General features: G+C 45.7%; 1 protein-coding gene and 1 long non-coding RNA gene across 5 annotated transcripts in view; one reads left to right on the top strand and one right to left on the bottom strand.

Annotated features, from left to right (window-relative positions):
- map7d1a (MAP7 domain containing 1a) overlaps nucleotides 1-7,740 on the bottom strand; it is a 34,556-nt gene extending 26,816 nt beyond the window's left edge. For all 4 annotated transcript variants that reach the window (XM_076971765.1, XM_076971767.1, XM_076971766.1 and 1 more), the window contains exon 1: nucleotides 7,607-7,740. In XM_076971765.1, the coding sequence (XP_076827880.1) occupies nucleotides 7,607-7,664 (58 nt within the window). In that variant the 5' untranslated portion in view covers nucleotides 7,665-7,740. The remainder of the gene's footprint in view (nucleotides 1-7,606) is intronic.
- Nucleotides 7,741-11,364: 3,624 nt separating this feature from the next.
- LOC143474320 (uncharacterized) lies at nucleotides 11,365-12,358 on the top strand. Its single transcript, XR_013120733.1, has 4 exons — nucleotides 11,365-11,415; nucleotides 11,837-11,888; nucleotides 12,071-12,118; nucleotides 12,266-12,358. It is a non-coding gene; the product is annotated as an uncharacterized LOC143474320 (long non-coding RNA).
- The last annotated feature ends 6,144 nt before the right edge of the window (nucleotides 12,359-18,502 follow it).

Here is an 18,502-nt window from a genome sequence, read left to right as displayed (position 1 = left end):
GAAATGCCAGTGTGTATTCTTTTAAACACCTAGCATGTAATTGCAGACACAGGGATCTTCCTAAATACAGTACTTTGGTTTGGCCAGCTCCACCTAGCCATCCTGGGACTATCCCAAAATGATGGATCTAATTAAGGGCTCCATAGGAACACACCCAGCCAAAGAGCTAAAGCACCAAGCACATGACTGTTACCACCAGGCCACTGGGAACTAATGCATGGGTTAAAGCAAGAAATTTTCATTTGACTGAAAAATTTTTCCTGGCAAAAGACAATGCCAGCAATTACTGAAAATGTAGTGTAGTTGGGACACGGCCTCTTTTGCCTAATTCTACACAATAAACACATTTATAAAGTATATTTATCTAAACAGCCTGTGTAAGGAGAGAAGAGAGAATGAACACCTGAGCAATAAATGTACATAAATGTTTATATAATGGAGTTATCTGGGGGTCCTCTTCCAGAAAATTATTTAAAGATCAAGTCAAATTTAGTGAATCCTGGTGAGAGGTATGAAGCTCTCTTGTTTTTATCAGATTCACCATCGCAAAAACATAAGCCGTAAGATTACATGCTTTAAGTAGGTATGTTACAAAAAATTAACACCACTGGATAGAGCTTTTAAATACAAACAGAACAACACCATCCATGTTAAGCCTGGTTTAAGCCTTTATACTTGACGCAGCACGAGTGGCGTGAGCAGCGCGAGGGTCCGCACGCCGAAAATGACGTAATCGCGGTGGCTCCACCCGTGCGCGAGAGCCTCGCAGTTTTGTAACTTCGCGCGCACAGCGCTTCAGCGCAGTGAACCAAGTCATGTTTGCCGGGTTCATACACCTTTATAAGGTGGAATTAAAGCACTTGTACGTCACTTTCAAGGTCCATTTCAACGCGTTCTCAACGTTAAATTTAAGTTAAATATTTATACATATACTCGAAATGACTCGAAATAATTGGCTTTTTATCACATTATTTAATGGTGGTTTATTTTCAAAACGCCCAATCTTAACGACTTCACGTTCTCTCATGTTTCGTCCTGGAATTACAAGAGGCTCGTATTTGTTAACGTAATAACTGTTCAGTCAGACAGATATTTGTTGTGAAACGAAGTAGTTACATTTTCAAGCATTTTAAAGTACTTTAGCCTAAATTCCAGCACTAATGCAACATTACAATTGGTCAGGTAAATGTTCATTCCCCTGTTTTGAGGGGTGTTTCTTTATACTACCACATATTGCTTCGGACTACACTGCAAAAAGAATGTGACGCAGCAAGTAGCCTCCGCCGTTCGCGCAGGTGTACAGAGTCGCGCGCTACGATCACGCCAGGCAGGAGGGGGGTAAAAACTTTTCTACGTAACATCCGCAAATCTGAAGGCGGAATGAACCGCAAGTCAATCAAATGATACCGCCGTCATCCATCCAGCGCTGATGAGCGCCAGTGAGAATCATATTTCGGCCACAAAACAGATAGCACGCGCGTGTGTTGTTTATTATGATTTGACGGATTTTTTCCCCAAAAAAATCAAATGACGGAAATCCGTCGTAGTGACGGAGAACTTTAACCCATGAACTAATGACACAGCCCTGACTCTCAACTACAGAGTAGGAGTTCAAATGAGGGAATGAATTTACGGAGAGGCTATGAAAACATTATCCAATTCAATGTCCATTATCCAACTGGTATTTATAAAAACATTTTCCGGTGAACTGGATGGTGTGGTTGATGTTGCAGGCAGAGTTCCTCTGCAAGTAAAATTTCTCTGGTGCATAGGACGACAAACGCTACCTAATACTAAATCGGAAAGGCCATTTTTAGATTTGTACTGTAACCAGCCCCTACTGGATGGAAGGGACACGTTCAAGTCAAATCCAGGAACCTCCTTGAGGAGCTCACAAAGTGTTTGAGGAAAAACTATTTTGCCATGCACCTTAAATCTAATAGTAGAGTTATTTAAATCTTTACGTGTAACTTCATTTCACACACACGCGAACACACACACACAGCAGGTTTTTGCAGTGCTCTCGTGGCTCTAATATTAGAGGTCTGCTGACTATGTGAAGGCCGTCTGCCTCATGGTGTGATTTTCGTACTTCCAGACCATTCTTAAAATACACAGGTTGTGAATTCCCCCTCACTCTATCCTGCTTCAGGGGGGTACAGCTGAAGGAGACTAAAATTAGGCCGCCTTGATGAGCGGACAGCAGGAGGGCCACAGGTACGCAAGGAGGAATGGGACAGCGCCGACTAGAGGGCGAGTCAGAAGGAGGCAGGACGCCTCTCGAGCAGGACGCCTCGCACCACAATGTCAACCACTGATGTTTGTGATGTCTCCAGTGTGACACTCCAGAGCTCATTTGGTGAAGCTATTTTGATCTTCCTGAACGTGATGGAAAGTATGCTGGAAAGATGGCAGCGTCAGGCCTCGCGGGGCAACACCGACGCTGCCCCAACACACGCCCACACACGGACGGCCTCCTCACAGCCTCACCCACCTCGTTATTTTTTAAAGAACATGCAGGATATGACCTGCAAAAGACATTAGTAATCAAACACATTATCACAAGATTCATAGATTCTGCTCACTGTTATTATGGTTCACAAGTACCACTATTAGTCGTCCAAACATGACAAATATGTACACAGTTGCTTACTGCAATAGTGCCCAGTTATTTTCTTACTGTTTTTCCATAATCGTGTAGCACACTGCAATAATACATTTGACAAATTATTCAGTTAATAATACTACTACATGATTTGAATAACAGTTACTTTAGCTCGTGTTTAATCTGAATGGCCTGGCCTGTCCTCTCATGACCTTTCACTATGGTGGGGGACGAGAAGAGGGACTATGGGACATCAGAGTGTTCGCGTGAGACATCAGAGTGTTCGGTCAAACCCAGTGTGATTTTTGGCGTCAAGGTTTTGCTCCCACTACATGTTTCTATTCATTCATTCCTTCATTCATTCATTTATTGCCTCTAATTTCAGTGAGGTTCTCCCTCTCACTGATGAACCTCGGGAACAGAAGACAGACATTCACAGAGGAATGGTTTATATTCTAAGCACAGCAAACACACGCTTGCACCAGAACCAGCCCGATGCGGCGGAAAAGATAGAACGAACCATTGTGCACAGTGGCGGCTACATTACTGCTTGGCAATATAGAGTTAATGATACAGAATGCTGAAAGATTTCTTAAATGAGATTTTAAACAGAGAAGGATCTCTTTTCTTTTTAATCTGTAAAATTGTATTAGCACAGCAGGCTAGGTTAAGGATCTGTAACGTTCTTGTAGGGAATATTTGATCTGCAATAAGGAAGATCATAAGTACATTAAATTAACTGCATTATTGATTATGTAAAGCTTCCCCTAAGAACAAAAATATGCAGAGATATTTTACACATCTTACAGAGATTAATGACTGATCGAAGCTCAAGGTTCTGTTCTGATTTCCATGGAAACAGACCGAGACGGGTTTATTCCTTCTGCTTTTTTGGCTCAGATAGCCAATTAAAGGGGGAGAATAAGCCTAAATTGGTTTAACTATGAAATAATATACACTGGATTTGATTCGTTACCAGATATAGCAATTTATTATGGAGAATATAAGTTTGATACATTAAAGAATTTTATGTCACCATTAACAGTGGCCATGTCCCTGACAATCTGAGTGCAATTGTGTGTATGAAAATGTGTGTATGATACTATAAACCAGGGGTACTCAACTGGCGGACCCAATACCCAATACCCAATACTACTACAGGTACTCCTGTCCGGACCCAATGTCATTCCTGATTAACTGGATACGGACCAAAACAAAACCGTAGCATATATTTCAGGGCTATTGAAAAAACACTCCGTCACGAGTGTTACGTTCACGAGTGTTACCATTACCATCCTCAGGTCACAGGTATCTGCCAAAATTGGACCGCGGACAAATTTAGTTGAGTACGCCTGCTATACACCTTAGCAACTTTTAAAAATGCTATACAAAAAAGAGAAAAGGCCTGTGTGATATCATAACCTCTCAAGGTCAAAGGCCATGACGCGTCTTATTGAGAGTTCTATTACATAAAATGACTGTATCCAAGCAAAGAGCCATAACCAAACTATATGCACAATTGATGCAAGGTCAGTTTCACCAGATCTGAGAGCAGAACCTCTTCACCGCATTGCAACATCTACAGAGGTTGATACAGCAATTTATTTAAATCATTTTTTTCAATATTTCCATGACGCTACATGATGGCACAGTAGGAGCACTGCTCAAAAACCATCCTAGTTCACAACATACTAAAACGGTGACCCTGTGAAGAGGGATGTATCCAAGAAGGCCTCGAGCTCCCATTAGATCCATCAATCATCTAAACCCCACTCCCTCCAAAGCGTCCAGAAGAACAGCGCCTTGGTACACGCTTGCTGCCCATTGCGCAAGTGCCACATGGTGGGATCTATGGGCTGTTGGGCCAAGCGATCCTCTTCCACAGGCCTGACAGAAGGGGGCGCCGTAGGTGGGACGAGGCATGCTGCAGAAGATGCCAAAGCAGAAAAATGATCCCCTGCCGTTTTGGCTCCTCTCTCTGCCGCCTCGGTGTCGGTAGGGCCACGGAAACACACGCCGACACACCATGCGGTGACACAGCGTCCAGGGATGGTCACAGCCCAGCACACCAGCCGGCCATGTGCCGCTTGGTCAGGAGCTTGTTATGTTAGCCAACGTACCAGGACCAGATCACAGTTCTACACTGTTCCCTGAAAAACAAACTGGTCTGAGTCTTACTGGTTTATAGCACTGCTTTTGTTGAATTGATTCTCAGCAGTGTTGCAAGGATCTGGTTCAATTACAGCAGGGCACAATGGCTGTGAGGATAGTAGCAACATTTAGAGGAAGATTTGCCACAGAGTCAATATTTTGACAACAGGGCAACATTTAGGAGTATCCATTTACACCTGATTTTAAAATATGTACTGCGTATACACTCAAGATATCAGAGTCGTGTGCTGGGTTTTGAATCTAAAAAGAAACAGCTCATCTCATCTCATATATATCTACATCATCTCATTCACAAAGACTAAGAGATGAGGGACAGCTGCTACTACACTTTGCACATATTAAACAGAGTGATGCAATCTGGTATATTCTTATTACTTATAGGGACTTTGTAGCCTTTTGCAGTTTATGCACAAATCTGAATGACACATAGAAAATTGGTGCTTGTTGAACGCATCCCTGCAACAGTACGCTCATCCGAAGGTCTTGTATTTTCCTGTGATGTATAAGTAAGACATTTTTTAATGGGTGAGAGAAAAACAAAATCAGATATCTGGTCTCTACTCATTCATTACTTTTCCACACATTGTTAGAGATCAGTCTAAGATCATAGTGACCTAGTTATGCCAGGACTAGGAGGGGAGAGGGTGACGTTAGAGCTATACCGAGAGACCAAATGGCTTTACTGATTCAACCTCACTGCGCTCAGAGTCTCAGGTGAGATGGTGGGGGATTAAACTGGTGCGGCAAACAACGAAAAGTCCACCAGCACGTGAGAAGAGTCAGTTGGTGCTCAGCACAGAGTCGGTCGCCTATTGCAAACTATTGCAGATCAAAAGAAAACAGAGATTAGAAGATGTTCTTCAAATGTCCTGACAGGGAAAATTTTCTAGAGAGGCAGTACTCACTACAGTCCATATCCAACCCAGACTAGACATGTAGTGCATTACATGTGCTATGATGCTTTTCATTTAACAGCACTTAACTTGTATTCCTACTGCCAATGAATCACTTGCCATATCTTAACTTGGTTTTAGCACTGAATAACAGTGAAAATTAAATGAAATCAGAAGATTACCTTATGAGCTCTGAAGAATTAAAGAATAAAATTGAGGTATTGTTCACAGTGTGCAAATAAATGGGACCTTTAAACCCCCTAAGCACCAAGATCCGGTGGCCGTTAGGGCATCAGGGTAGGTAGCATGTATACGCTAAAGAACAGAGGACACAGTACGATCCGAAACTTGTAGAGAATGTTGCTCGTCATGCTTACGACACGTGAGGCAGATCTCCAGAAAACAAGAGCTTGATTAGAAAGAACACTAGTCAGCGCCTGTGTTGGGTAAATTTAGGTACATAACTATCGAAGAATTTTATTTTATAACGTTTTAATGCCTACTGTTTAGAAAGGTACAATTCACCATGGATGAAAGAAAAAACATTACTACAAGAGACACTCCTGTGGTGCTGTGTTTTCTTTGTTACATATATCTCATCTAAGACTATCAACACACAATGACTAGATCACATGCAACCTATACTGAAGGACAATGCATTTTGTTTTAAGCTCCTATTATCACAGATCTCAAGATCTCGAGTTTGTCCTCTGCCAGACGCACCCACCCAACTGGACCACCAAGCAGGAAGACGGAAGTACAATCTTTTGATGTCAGCAGAGAGAGATTCACACAGAAACCCCCTTATTTCCAAAACAATGTGGAGAGTAACACACAATGCAGGGGAGGCACTGCCCTGAAAATACCACTGCAGCAAGACTTCCTGCTCAGCTCAGGACACTTACAGGGAGGATCCGATTCAAGACGCCGCTTATATTCCAGAAGATATAAGACAAAAGCTAAATTCAAAGGAATTGAGTTATGTTTAGCTCATTACTCTGGACACCGGTGAGAAAATGTTTTATACACATAAAATAATCTTGAAAGCAAGATATCACTCTGGTCTCATATAGTTATATATAGGACAGTTAATTCCAATTTAATGCGTTATAAACCACATATGGGAAAGACATTAACATGCAAGCGTCTCCACCCTGCGCTAAAGATAAATCGGATAAAATCGTGCACCTCAAGTCGACTCACAGGCAAAGTCGTTTTGGTAAAGGCACGACAGCTTGCGAGTGTAAAGGACTTTCAGACAGGGTACGACTGCAGTCACATATACACCATCACATCGTCTGTCCCCCCGGGAGCTGCAGCAACACAACTTCCGAGGACACAGTTGGACTGATGATTACACACAGGGAGAATGTACGACAGCCTACAGGTTGCAGAAGCATCAACACACACGTGTGGACGTCGGAAGGGGCCGACAGTACCCCGACGGGCCGACGGTACGCCGACGGTACCACGTATCGGACATTTTAGTTAAACATATTTTCCTGCACATCTCCAGATCATCACATCACTGTGTGATAGAGATCGTCCATGCACGGAGCATCGTTGATGGGGAAGAAAAATCATGCAACCTGTATGTTCAATAACATAAATAAAACGCCTGTCAAATTCATCAGGTTCGCACCCTAATTGGGTTGTGCAATTACTGTATGAAGCGTCCTCAATGTTCAAATGATTCATTGTAAGATGTTCCACCTAAACTGTGAATCATGCCATGTGTACTGATGATTCACGGGGATGGCAACTTCATATCAGGATCAACTGATACAAACACACCAACCATATGAAACGATTATATGAACTAATGTGTTAGTGGTGTTAGAGGTGAAATGCACCATTCCCTTTAGATCTGCACCATCTGCAGTGGGGTCTACACACCACCACACGTCACATGAGTCTGTCCAACACCAGGACTTACGTGCTTCTGTTGCGACTATTCCCTTCCCCAAGTCAGTGCCAAGATCTTCGCAATCCATTTTGTTCTGTTCGATTAGGCGGATAGTCGTGTGGTCCCGATCAGCCGTATACTCATTCCTCCGGGACTCAGAAGATCTGAACAACTCGGGTCAGCTCGGTCCAACCTTCTCGCACGTCCACAGGCGAGAGAGAAGCGGGTTGTTTAAGAACAGTCTTGAAATGTGAGGAAACAGTGCGCTTTCTAATATCTGCCTCAAAACCGAAAGTCCTCTGGGCCTGGTGGGTGTTAAACGTGGAGAACTTTCACAGACACTCAAGAGGAACCGCCGCCCAGGTCCACAGCTGATGGTATGAGCGCAACAAGAACCCACCTACCTCGGCGCTGTAGTTCGACTGTACCAATAATACGGAGGGATGGGTGTACAAAATGCGTACAGCTTAATCGTTTAATTCCGTTTTATAGATAGGTTAAATTTCAGCTTTACATTAGTTATCTATGATACATTACTACTGTTATCTTTGGATGTAAGACTACTTTCTTTCCAGGCATTTAATTATTTTCGATGTTTGAGTCCCTACCTCCCTTACACATGAAGTGGATCCTACCCGTGATTTTAACTTATAGGCTACCAACTGTTTGCTCTCAGCTGATCGCTGGTACGCGTTAACGTGGACCTTTAAACGAGCTAAAACACGCACTGTATCCCATTGTCTTATATTCCACTGGTATCAGCGACTGGGTTCTTTGTAAGTAAGTATTTTGTTAACCTCATTAAGGGTCGCCAGTTGTTTAAGTGGATATAATCTTCTCAAGATTAAAGCAGACCTACTGGAACTATCAAATCTCAGGAACTAAACAATGAGGTCCTGTTGAACATAGATGATATAGTCTGACAGTGTGATCTTTGAAGTTTCCATCAGTCTTCCACTTTTGATTTCTACTCTCCACAGTATTTACGTATTCATTTAGATGTGTGTGTGTGTGTGTATGTGAGTGTGTGTGTGTGTGTGTGTGTGTGTGTGTGTGTGTGTGTGTGTGTGTGTGTGTGTGTGTGTGTGTGCACTGTTTGAGAGCAGACACGGAGCAGATGAGAGGAGGGGGTGTAAATGCTTGAGAAGGGACATCCCATCCCCAAAAACAGCCATTGAGGCTCCTTTGTGCAGCTGTTGGTCTATGTTAGCACAAACCCTGAGGAGCCACCTGGCACTACAACTGGACCCAGAGGAAGACGTGAAGGGTGGAGGGTGGAGGGGTGAAGGAGTGGAGGGGTGGAGGGGCCAGTGTCCTGCATTCAGAAGCCTTAAACCACAGACCTGCAAAGTATGTTGACTGAGAGACAGATTATAATCTGGGGTTGAAACATCAGAAAATAACTTTTTTTTTAAGTCTATTTTTTTCACAGTCAAATGCAAGCACAGATTAAATATGTCAAGTGATACTACGGTGTGACAGAGTAAAAATGCTACAAACGATAACAAAGATTTGGTGTAACTTGCCTGACAGCATGTCGTATCTGGACATGAAAATGCAATGAATGTGATTGTTGCCTGTGTCACATCAGTTCATGAACTGGACTTAAAATGGTTCTGTAAAACATGACATGGAGTAATTTATGTTATAGTTATTATAGCATTAAAAATAAGCAGTGTTGTATAAAGTATTAGAGACCCATACTTGAGTAAAAGTACAAGTACTCTATAAAAAAACTGACTTGAGTAGAAGATGTGTTCTTTAAAAACTTTACTTAAGTAGAAGTACAGAAGTATTCAGCATGTTTGTACTTACCTATTGCAAGTAGTTTATTCTAAAAATGTATTACTCAAGTACTGAAAGTAAAAAGTACAAGTATTGTGTTTTGAATTAATTAAAGAAAGCCGTCAAAGTTTGATTATCAATTGTTTTTATATATCTCTTACAAATCAAAGATGTAAAAGACCACAAATACAAGTGTTCTGTATAGGGGTGACCTGCAATAGTCGTTGATTCGACTATAGTCGACTATACCCCCTAGTCGACTATGAACGTCATAGTCGAATGTACCATTCTAACTGCATGGGGGTGCCCAAGGATGTTGCTAAGCATTAGTTGTTATATGAAATGTCTTTGTTTTCGTTATATATAGCCTTTTGTCAAATAAAATCATCCTAATTTCTGTTAATAAATATTTTTAAATGATGTGTGCGCATTAACAATAGGCATCTTCCTTACTACACATTAATAAAACACACCTTGCAGTTGTACAATCCAAATGAGCGGAGTTGAAAACACGCTACAGGATAGTCAGCATCTGCAGAGATTATAATGGCTACTAAAAAAACTTCAAAAGTGTGGGAGTATTTTGAAAAAGAAAAAGATAAAAATGAATCAAACAAAGTAAAGTGCAAGTTATGTCATCAACGTCTTTCATTTCACACGACAACAACCAACATGGCATACCATTTAAAACGCGTAAGGCGAAGAAAAAAAAACAGTTCAGTCGTTTGTCGTTTCGGTCGTGTCGTCTCGATGCGTCTCAGCAACTTACTTGCAGATCAAAAAAGAGACTATGTTGGTGGTCAGATGAAGAGTCTCAACCAAAACAAAGAGGCCCAAGAACAAATTACCTCGGCCACCACCACAAGTACACAGTAAGCACAAAAACACCCAAATATTGTGTAGGAGTAGGATTGAGAAACCCTGACATACCGAATGTTCTCTACAAATATATTAAACTCCAAATAATATATACATACATAATTAAAATGCACTGTCCCTTATCAAATAAATCAAATATATTTGTATAGCACTTTTCACAACACATGTTGTCACAAAGCGCTTTACAGGATTTACAAGGTTAACAATACTATGGGTCCAAATCCCTAATGAGCAAGCCAAAGGCGACAGTGGCAAGGAAAAACTCCCTAGATGGTGGGGAATAGGAAGAAACCTTGGGAGGACCAAGACTCAAAGGGGAACCCATCCTTCATTGGGCGGCCCGTTAACACACAAATTACACAAAAACAAATTATACAGACGAATACACAAGTCATAAACAAATCACATAATCAGGCTAAGTATAAGGTAACTAGAATAAAAGTTCTGGGTGTTGATATTGTCAATGTAAATGTCTTGTGATGAACGCCAGGTTTTCATTCCGTGTCGGAACGATGACACTGGTATTGTAGGCTCCAACTGCAGTGTTACTCCCCAGGTGAACCTCGGAGAAGAAAGATAAGTGATGTGGTAAATATGTAACAGATTATTCAAAGGCCAAACTAAACAGATAAGTCTTTAGTCGAGTTTTAAACATTGAGACTGTGTCTGAGTCCCGAATAAAGGCAGGAAGATTATTCCACAGTTGTGGAGCTTTAAAAGAAAAGGCTCTTCCACCTGCTGTGATCTTTGTGATCCTAGGAACAGTTAATAACCCTGCGTCCTGTGAACGAAGTGAACGTGCTGGGTTGTAATGATCAATAAGTTCACTAAGATACTCTGGAGCTAAGCCATGCAGTGTTTTATATGCTAATAAAAGTATTTTATAGTCAATACGGAATCTAACTGGCAGCCAATGTACTGACGATAGTACAGGACTAATGTCCTTACCTCTTCTTAGCTCCAATATCAAAACCACAGCTTACAGCCAAGGGGAAACCAGTAAACCCTCCAAACACTTGTAGGTACCTGATCATACCTGCATTGAAATACAAAAAAGAATGACTTAAATGTATTTATATTTAAAGGTACATGCCATTTATTCACAGCCCCAAGTCTACCCAGAGTAAGGCAGCATTGGATGGAGGTCAACTTCAGGGCACTGCCTTCATGTCAGAGTAAGATTTCACTAAACAACGCTAAAAGAAAAATATCAGCAATGTTAACATTCAATAAATCTCCTAGCAGAACTACTCGCACACAGAATAGGGGCAAGGAATCCAGTCGACACTTCTGAAAATGAGGAAGAAAAGTGTAAAACAAAGAAAACCTGCATACTTCCACATTATACCTACTAAATTACTACAACACCACATTTTAACCCAGTCAGAATGTGGATTTTAGAACAGAATGTGGATTTTTAGACATTTAGAATGTCCTCCTATCAAAGTAAGGTTATAGGGTACAGTAAAACAGATACTCCATGTAAACTTAGCTTGTTCCCTAAAATGCAGACAGTATCTGCAGTGTACCTTTATAAAGAAATTACAAACACATATGAACACACATGTACTTACCAAAGAAATATTCTTTCTATAGCGCAACAGCCACAATATGAGTCCTCCGATTGGTCTCGCATCTCCACCTCATGGTAGGACACATACTGAAAGTTTAAAATGTTTACTCTAAGCAGTGCAATATTACACATACACTGGGTCTTCATATGAAATATTTGTTGTTGGGCACAGTAGTTTAAGACAATGTCCTTATTTTATCCTTATTTTTGTCCATTGCATTGACTCTAATTACTGCATGTTTTTACTACTTTTTTAGCATCAAGAGCTCGCGCCTCAGGACGTTTAATACCCTCCCAGTGCACTCGTATGTTTTCAACAATTTAATTCCAAACTAAATTTCACTAAACATCCTTGCTAAAATTAAATATATCCATGTATATAATAATCTGAATACAAATCTTTTTGAATATTCATTTAAATTTTATTGTTGTGTATGTTATATATGTCACAGCCACTGATTGATGCATCCTTGAGGCTATTGGTGAGGTGCAGCTGCAACTGCAGCATTTAACTGCAGTTGTTCAGGCAATGGCAGGAGAGAGGATTTGTGAAATGTGAAATTTGTGGAAGAGGAAGATTTGTGAAATGTGGTTTAATATTTTAGTTTTTTTGCCTGTGAGCCAACTCCCCGGATGTTCCAAGATAGGAATTTTAATGTAGGCATCAAAGTGTTATTGTTAATGTAAGTTCTGTTAAGTTCTGTGTGTGAGTAGGTGACAATAAAACAGGTGGTGAACATATAAGGGGAAGAATAACATTAAATAAACAGAAAAGGATAAATGTAGGAGGGTGAGACATTTTGAGGTAGGGGATCACAGGATACATGTGCTGAGACTTCTTGGAGACAATAGCGTAGACTTATTCAACATTTTTTGTTGTGTAATTAGGGTAACCCTCAGGTTTGTTTAGAGTTCACTGGCTTGTGTGTTTATGTTGGTGTGTATGAGTGTATGGCTGCAGTGGTGTGATGATTGAGTGAGAGAGTTAGTAGAGCCAGTGGGTAGTGTCCTTGTTATTGTATAGTTGTCCATTAATGTATAGTTTGTCTACTATAATGAATGCTTTATGTCCTTGTTGAATCATTTCTTTGCAAATTGGAAATAATTTTTGACGTCTGCATGATTTCTTTTGGAAATTGGTAATTCAATCCGAAGTTGGTTCCTTTAAGCTCCTTTCCTTGTCGCTGTACCTGTATTTTTTGTTTAAAATGTTCGACTTTGCGACTATTCTCACCTTTAGCAGTTAGTGCAAAAAAGCATAAATTTTCTCCCAACCCAGTTCAGATGTCCACAGCCTGTATATGCGTGATAGATTTGGTAAAAGTACAAACCTTTCTGCTCCTCAGCTAAGAAGGGCTCCCTAGGATGCCGTGCAGGCGAACCCGGCTCCCTGTGACGCCACCCAGACTCCCCAGGATGCCGCGCTGGCTTCCCAAGCTGCCGCCCATCACGCCGGCCTTCTACGCCGCCGCCCATCACGCCGACTTTCACGCTGACTTTGACGCCAGCCTTCACGCCGGCCTTCACGCCAGCCTTCACGCCGGCCTTCACGCCTGCCTTCACATCGGCCTTCACGCCGGCTTTCACGCCGGCCATCACGCCGGCCTTCACGCCGGCCATCACGCCGGCCATCATGCCGGCCTTCAGGCCGGCTTTCAGGCCGGCCTTTACGCCGGCCTTCGGGCCGGCCATCGGGCCGGCCATCACGCCGGCTTTCACGCTGGCCTTCATGCCGGCCTTCACGCCGCCCGTAACCCAGCCACCCGTGACGCCGCTGCCCGTTACGCCGCCGCCAGTCATGCCGCCGCCAGTCATGCCGCCGCCCGTGACGCTGCCCTTCACGTCGCCCGTGACGCCACCCGTGACCCAGCTGCCCGTCACGCAGCCGCCCATCACGCAGCCGCCCATGACGCAGCCGCACGTGATGCAGCTGCCCATGCCCGCCGCCCGTGCCCGCCCCCGGGGATCCCGAGATCGCCGCCCGTGTTCCCATTCCTACTGATAAGAGTAAGTTCCTTTGAGATGGCATCCTAGCTCCTCGGTTACATTTTAACTATTTATAGTAGGTCTAATTACAATTCAGGTTGTTGCAAAATAGAATGTGTAAATGATTTATCCAAAATGAATATCATGAAGTAAGCGGTACTGGCTTTCATGTATGAAAGTGTTCATGATGCTGTTTTACGTCAGGGGCAGAGACAGGTAATTTTATGGGGAATATGTCTTTAGCTTTTGGTGTGATTAAGTTTGAGGGATTAAAACCATCTGAGGACATTATTACGATCGAAATCTCTGACCAATACTATTCTCACCTTTAGTGGTTAGTGCAAAAAAAGCATTAATTTTCTCCCAACCCAGTTCAGATGTCCACAGCCTGTATATGCGTGATAGATTTGGTAAAAGTACAAACCTTTCTGTTCCTCAGCTAAGAAGGCCTCCCCATGTCACCGCCCAGGCTCCCCAGGATGCAGCCCAGGACACCGTGCCGGTGAACCTGGCTCCCCAGGATGCTGCATCTGCTGCCCAGGACGCCGCGCCGGCTGCCCAGGACGCCGCGCCGGCTCCCCAGGACGCCGACCAAGAGGCCGCGCTGGCTCCCCAGGACGCCGACTAAGACGCCGCGCCGGCTCTCCAGGACGCCGCGCCGGCTCCCCAGGATGCCGACCTCAGAGGCGACGGTGACACCGCCGCCCGTAGACGCCCCCAGTGTTCCCCAGGAGGCCGGAACTAAATCTATGTTAAGACAACGCGAATACGGTTAGCGTTGAATTGAATACGGTTCAATCCGAAGTTGGTTCCTTTAAGCTCCTTTCCTTGTCGCTGTGCCTGTATTTTTTGTTTAAAATGTTTGACTTTGCGACTATTCTCACCTTTAGCGGTTAGTGCAAAAAAGCATAAATTTTCTCCCAACCCAATTCAGATGTCCACAGCCTGTATATGCGTGATAGATTTGGTAAAAGTACAAACCTTTCTGTTCCTCAGCTAAGAAGGGCTCCCCAGGATGCCGTGCAGGCAAACCCGGCTCCCCGTGACGCCGCCCAGGCTCCCCAGGATGCCGCGCCGGCTTCCCAAGCTGCCGCCCATCACGCCGGCCTTCACGCCGCCGCCCGGCACGCCGACTTTCACGCTGACTTTCATGCCAGCCTTCACGTCGGCTTCACGCCTGCCTTCACGCCAGCTTCACGCCTGCCTTCACGCCGGCCTTTACATCGGCCTTCATGCCGCCCTTCACGCCGCCCTTCACGCTGGCCATCACGCCGGCTTTCTGGCTGGCTTTCACGCCGGCCTTCGGACTGGCCATCACGCCGGCCATCACGCCGGCCATCACGCCGCCCATCACGCCGGCTTTCACGCCGGCCTTCACGCCGCCCGTAACCCAGCCACCCGTCACGCCGCTGCCCGTTATGCCGCCGCCCGTTACTCCGCCGCCAGTCACGCCGCCGCCCGTGACGCTGCCCTTCACGTCGCGCATGACGCCATCCATGACCCAGCTGCCCGTCATGCAGCCGCCCATGACGCAGCCGCACGTGATGCAGCTGCCCGTGACCGCCGCCCGTGCCCGCCCCCGGGGATCCCGAGATCGCCGCCTGTGTTCCCATTCCTACTGATAAGAGTAAGTTCCTTTGAGATGGTATCCTAGCTCCTTGGTTACATTTTAACTATTTATAGTAGGTCTAATTACAATTCAGGTTGTTGCAAAATAGAATGTGTAAATGATTTATCCAAAATGAATATCATGAAGTAAGCGGTACTGGCTTTCATGTACGAAATGTTCATGATGCTGTTTTACGTCAGGGGTGGAGACAGGTAATTTTATGGGGAATATGTCTTTAGCTTTTGGTGTGATTAAGTTTGAGGGATTAAAACCATCTGAGGACATTATTACGATCGAAATCTCTGACCAATACTATTCTCACCTTTAGAGCCGCGCCGGCTCCCCAGGACGCCGACCAAGACGCCGCCCCGGCTCTCCAGGACGCTGTGCCGGATCCCCAGGACGCCGACCTCAGAGGCGACGGTGACACCGCCGCCCGTGGCCGCTGCCCGTAGACGCCCCCAGTGTTCCCCAGGAGGCCGGAACTAAATCTATGCTAAGACAACGCGAATACGGTTAGTGAGATTTCACATTAACAACTGACAGACTATTAATTGTAAATTCCTCTCTTAATGCCATTTCACCTAAATTCGATGTTTTTGCGGGGTAGCTAAGTATTGGTTAAATATAACATTTGAGTGTGATTGTAGAGTGTGTTGGGTCGAGGAGGTAAAATGAGGATATCCATTTTGGAGTACCAGCTAACATTTTATTTCATTTTATTTTATTTATTTATCCTTTTATTTATTTTATTTTCCTTTTTATTTCGTTTTATTTATTTTTATTTTATTTTATTAACGTATTTCCTCAGTTTTTGAAACTGCTGGATATAAAAGACATATACTATTTAGTGTTATTTAAGTTTTAAATATTCTATCTGTGACGTTCGGGCTACGCCAAGGACGAGACACAGAATCCTCGATTTTGTAGACAGACGTCACTTTTTAATGCACACAGGTATTGCGCAATAGCGCACGAGAAACACACACGAGTCACACAACGTGCAGACTTAGACAACGACGAGCACAGGACACTGCGCGAGCGCACATTAAATAGACAAACCACATTAACCCCAGGTGATTACGAGACGATTCACAGGTGAGACGGATTATCACATGACATAGCTATCACCACGAAATATCCACAGACGCAGACGATGCACGTAGACTACGTAAACACACGCCCAAAAGGGAGGGGCTGGGGTCCTCAACGTGACAGACGCCCCCTCCAAGGGCACTACCCGTCCCGGGGTGCCAACAGGACCGAGTGCCCCGAACCCACGACGATGGGCGGATCCGACGCGCTCAGTTCTGCGTCTGGGAGGTGACTGCCCTTGGCGAAGCGTCCATCACGAATCGCCTAGCACACCCTCCATGGGAAGATGGGGGAAAAGACATTAAACACATTAAACGGCACATTCACAAACACACACACAGGCACGTTCACACACAGTGGCACAAACGGGAACAGGGGGTTTGGCAGACACACGGGAAGACTGACGAACACTGGCACAGACAAACACATAACATGCGCCAGGCTGCGCGCCAGGAGTAGAGCATAGAGGGTAGAGAGATCGGGAGCCGCAGTGGTCGGTCCTCCGCCAGGCGTCGCTGCGAAACCTCTGTTGGGAGCAGCTTGGCTGGCGGACGCGCCTGGTGCAGCGCGGCTGGCTTGCGCGCCTGATGCAGCGCGGCTGGCTTGCGCGCCTGATGCAGCGCGGCTGGCTTGCGCGCCTGGCGCACCGCGGCTGGCGTACGCGTATGGAGCACCGCGGCTGGCGTACGCGCCTGGTGCACCGCGGCTGGCAGACGCCCCGTGCGGGCCGTTTGGGGTTTCCTCGGCAATGTCCATGTCCTCCTCCCTCCCCTGGCTCCGCTCCATGGACTGCTCCGGGCTGCCACCCCGGGAGCAGTCCATTTTACTGTCGCCGGAGAGAGTGGAAGAGGGCGTCCGCTTCCCTCTCACGGTCTCCACAGACATCTCTGAGGGGGGAGGGCTCTCTTCTCCCTCCGTGGTATAGGAGCCCTCGGACGAAGGGTACTCCCCCTCTTCCTCACCTTTCTCTGCGGTGCGAGAGGGGCACACGGGCGGAGGGAGGTAATCCTCGTCCTCCGACTCGTCCTCCGACTCATCCTCCCCACCGTAGTCCACGGTGGAGGCATCACCCACAGACGGAGGGTAGTCGTCCTCCTCTTCTCCTCCGCCGTAGTCCACAGTGGAGGCGTCACCCACAGATGGAGGGTAGTCCTCCTCCTCTTCTCCACCGTAGTCCACGGTGGAGGCGTCGCATAATGACGGAGGGTAGCCTTCCACCACGTCATCTGGCTCCTCCTCCCCACCATAGTCGACGGTGGGGGCGTCGCATATAGAGGGGGGGTAGTCCTCTACCTCCTCCTCCTCCTCCGACCCGAACTCGCTCTCTGGGGTGGACTCGGTAGCACCCATGACGAACGAGCCCACCCTCAGAGGCGAGAGAGCGCGGGCTGGAGGAGCGTGTCTCTCCCTCCAGATCCTCACCGCGCCTTGCCGGAAGATCTCCGCCGTCTCGGGGTCCCGGTTCTCGAGCCCCCGGGCTGTGGCCAGCTGGTAAGCACACACCGGGTCTCTCTCCAACTCCTCGACCGTCGGTATGGCTTCTTGGCTCGTGAATGCCCACCCGTATGGGCGAGGGATCCCTGGAAGGAGAGGGGTGCTTCTCCTGCCACACCCTTACTGCCGTCTGGTGGTATTCCTCAGCCAACCAGGGAATAGCGGTCTCTCGAGCCGCGCACAGCATATAGGAGCACTCCGGGTCTTGCCGGAGCTGCTCCATAGTCGGCGTGGCCGGACGGCGCGGAGGGGAGGAAGACGTGCGGTGATGCCGCTTACTCTGCTTCTTGCCCTTCTTGCGCTTTGGCTTGTAGCCTGGCATCTCGGTGTCTCTTACGACTCGTCGTTCTGTGACGTTCGGGCTACGCCAAGGACGAGACACAGAATCCTCGATTTTGTAGACAGACGTCACTTTTTAATGCACACGAGTCACACAACGTGCAGACTTAGACAACGACGAGCACAGGACACTGCGCGAGCGCACATTAAATAGACAAACCACATT

The sequence above is a fragment of the Brachyhypopomus gauderio genome, chromosome 13, assembly GCF_052324685.1.
Source record: "Brachyhypopomus gauderio isolate BG-103 chromosome 13, BGAUD_0.2, whole genome shotgun sequence".
Taxonomy (NCBI): Eukaryota; Metazoa; Chordata; class Actinopteri; order Gymnotiformes; family Hypopomidae; genus Brachyhypopomus; species Brachyhypopomus gauderio.
Note: the sequence above shows the minus strand (reverse complement) of the source record. Positions and strands in the feature narration are given on the sequence as shown.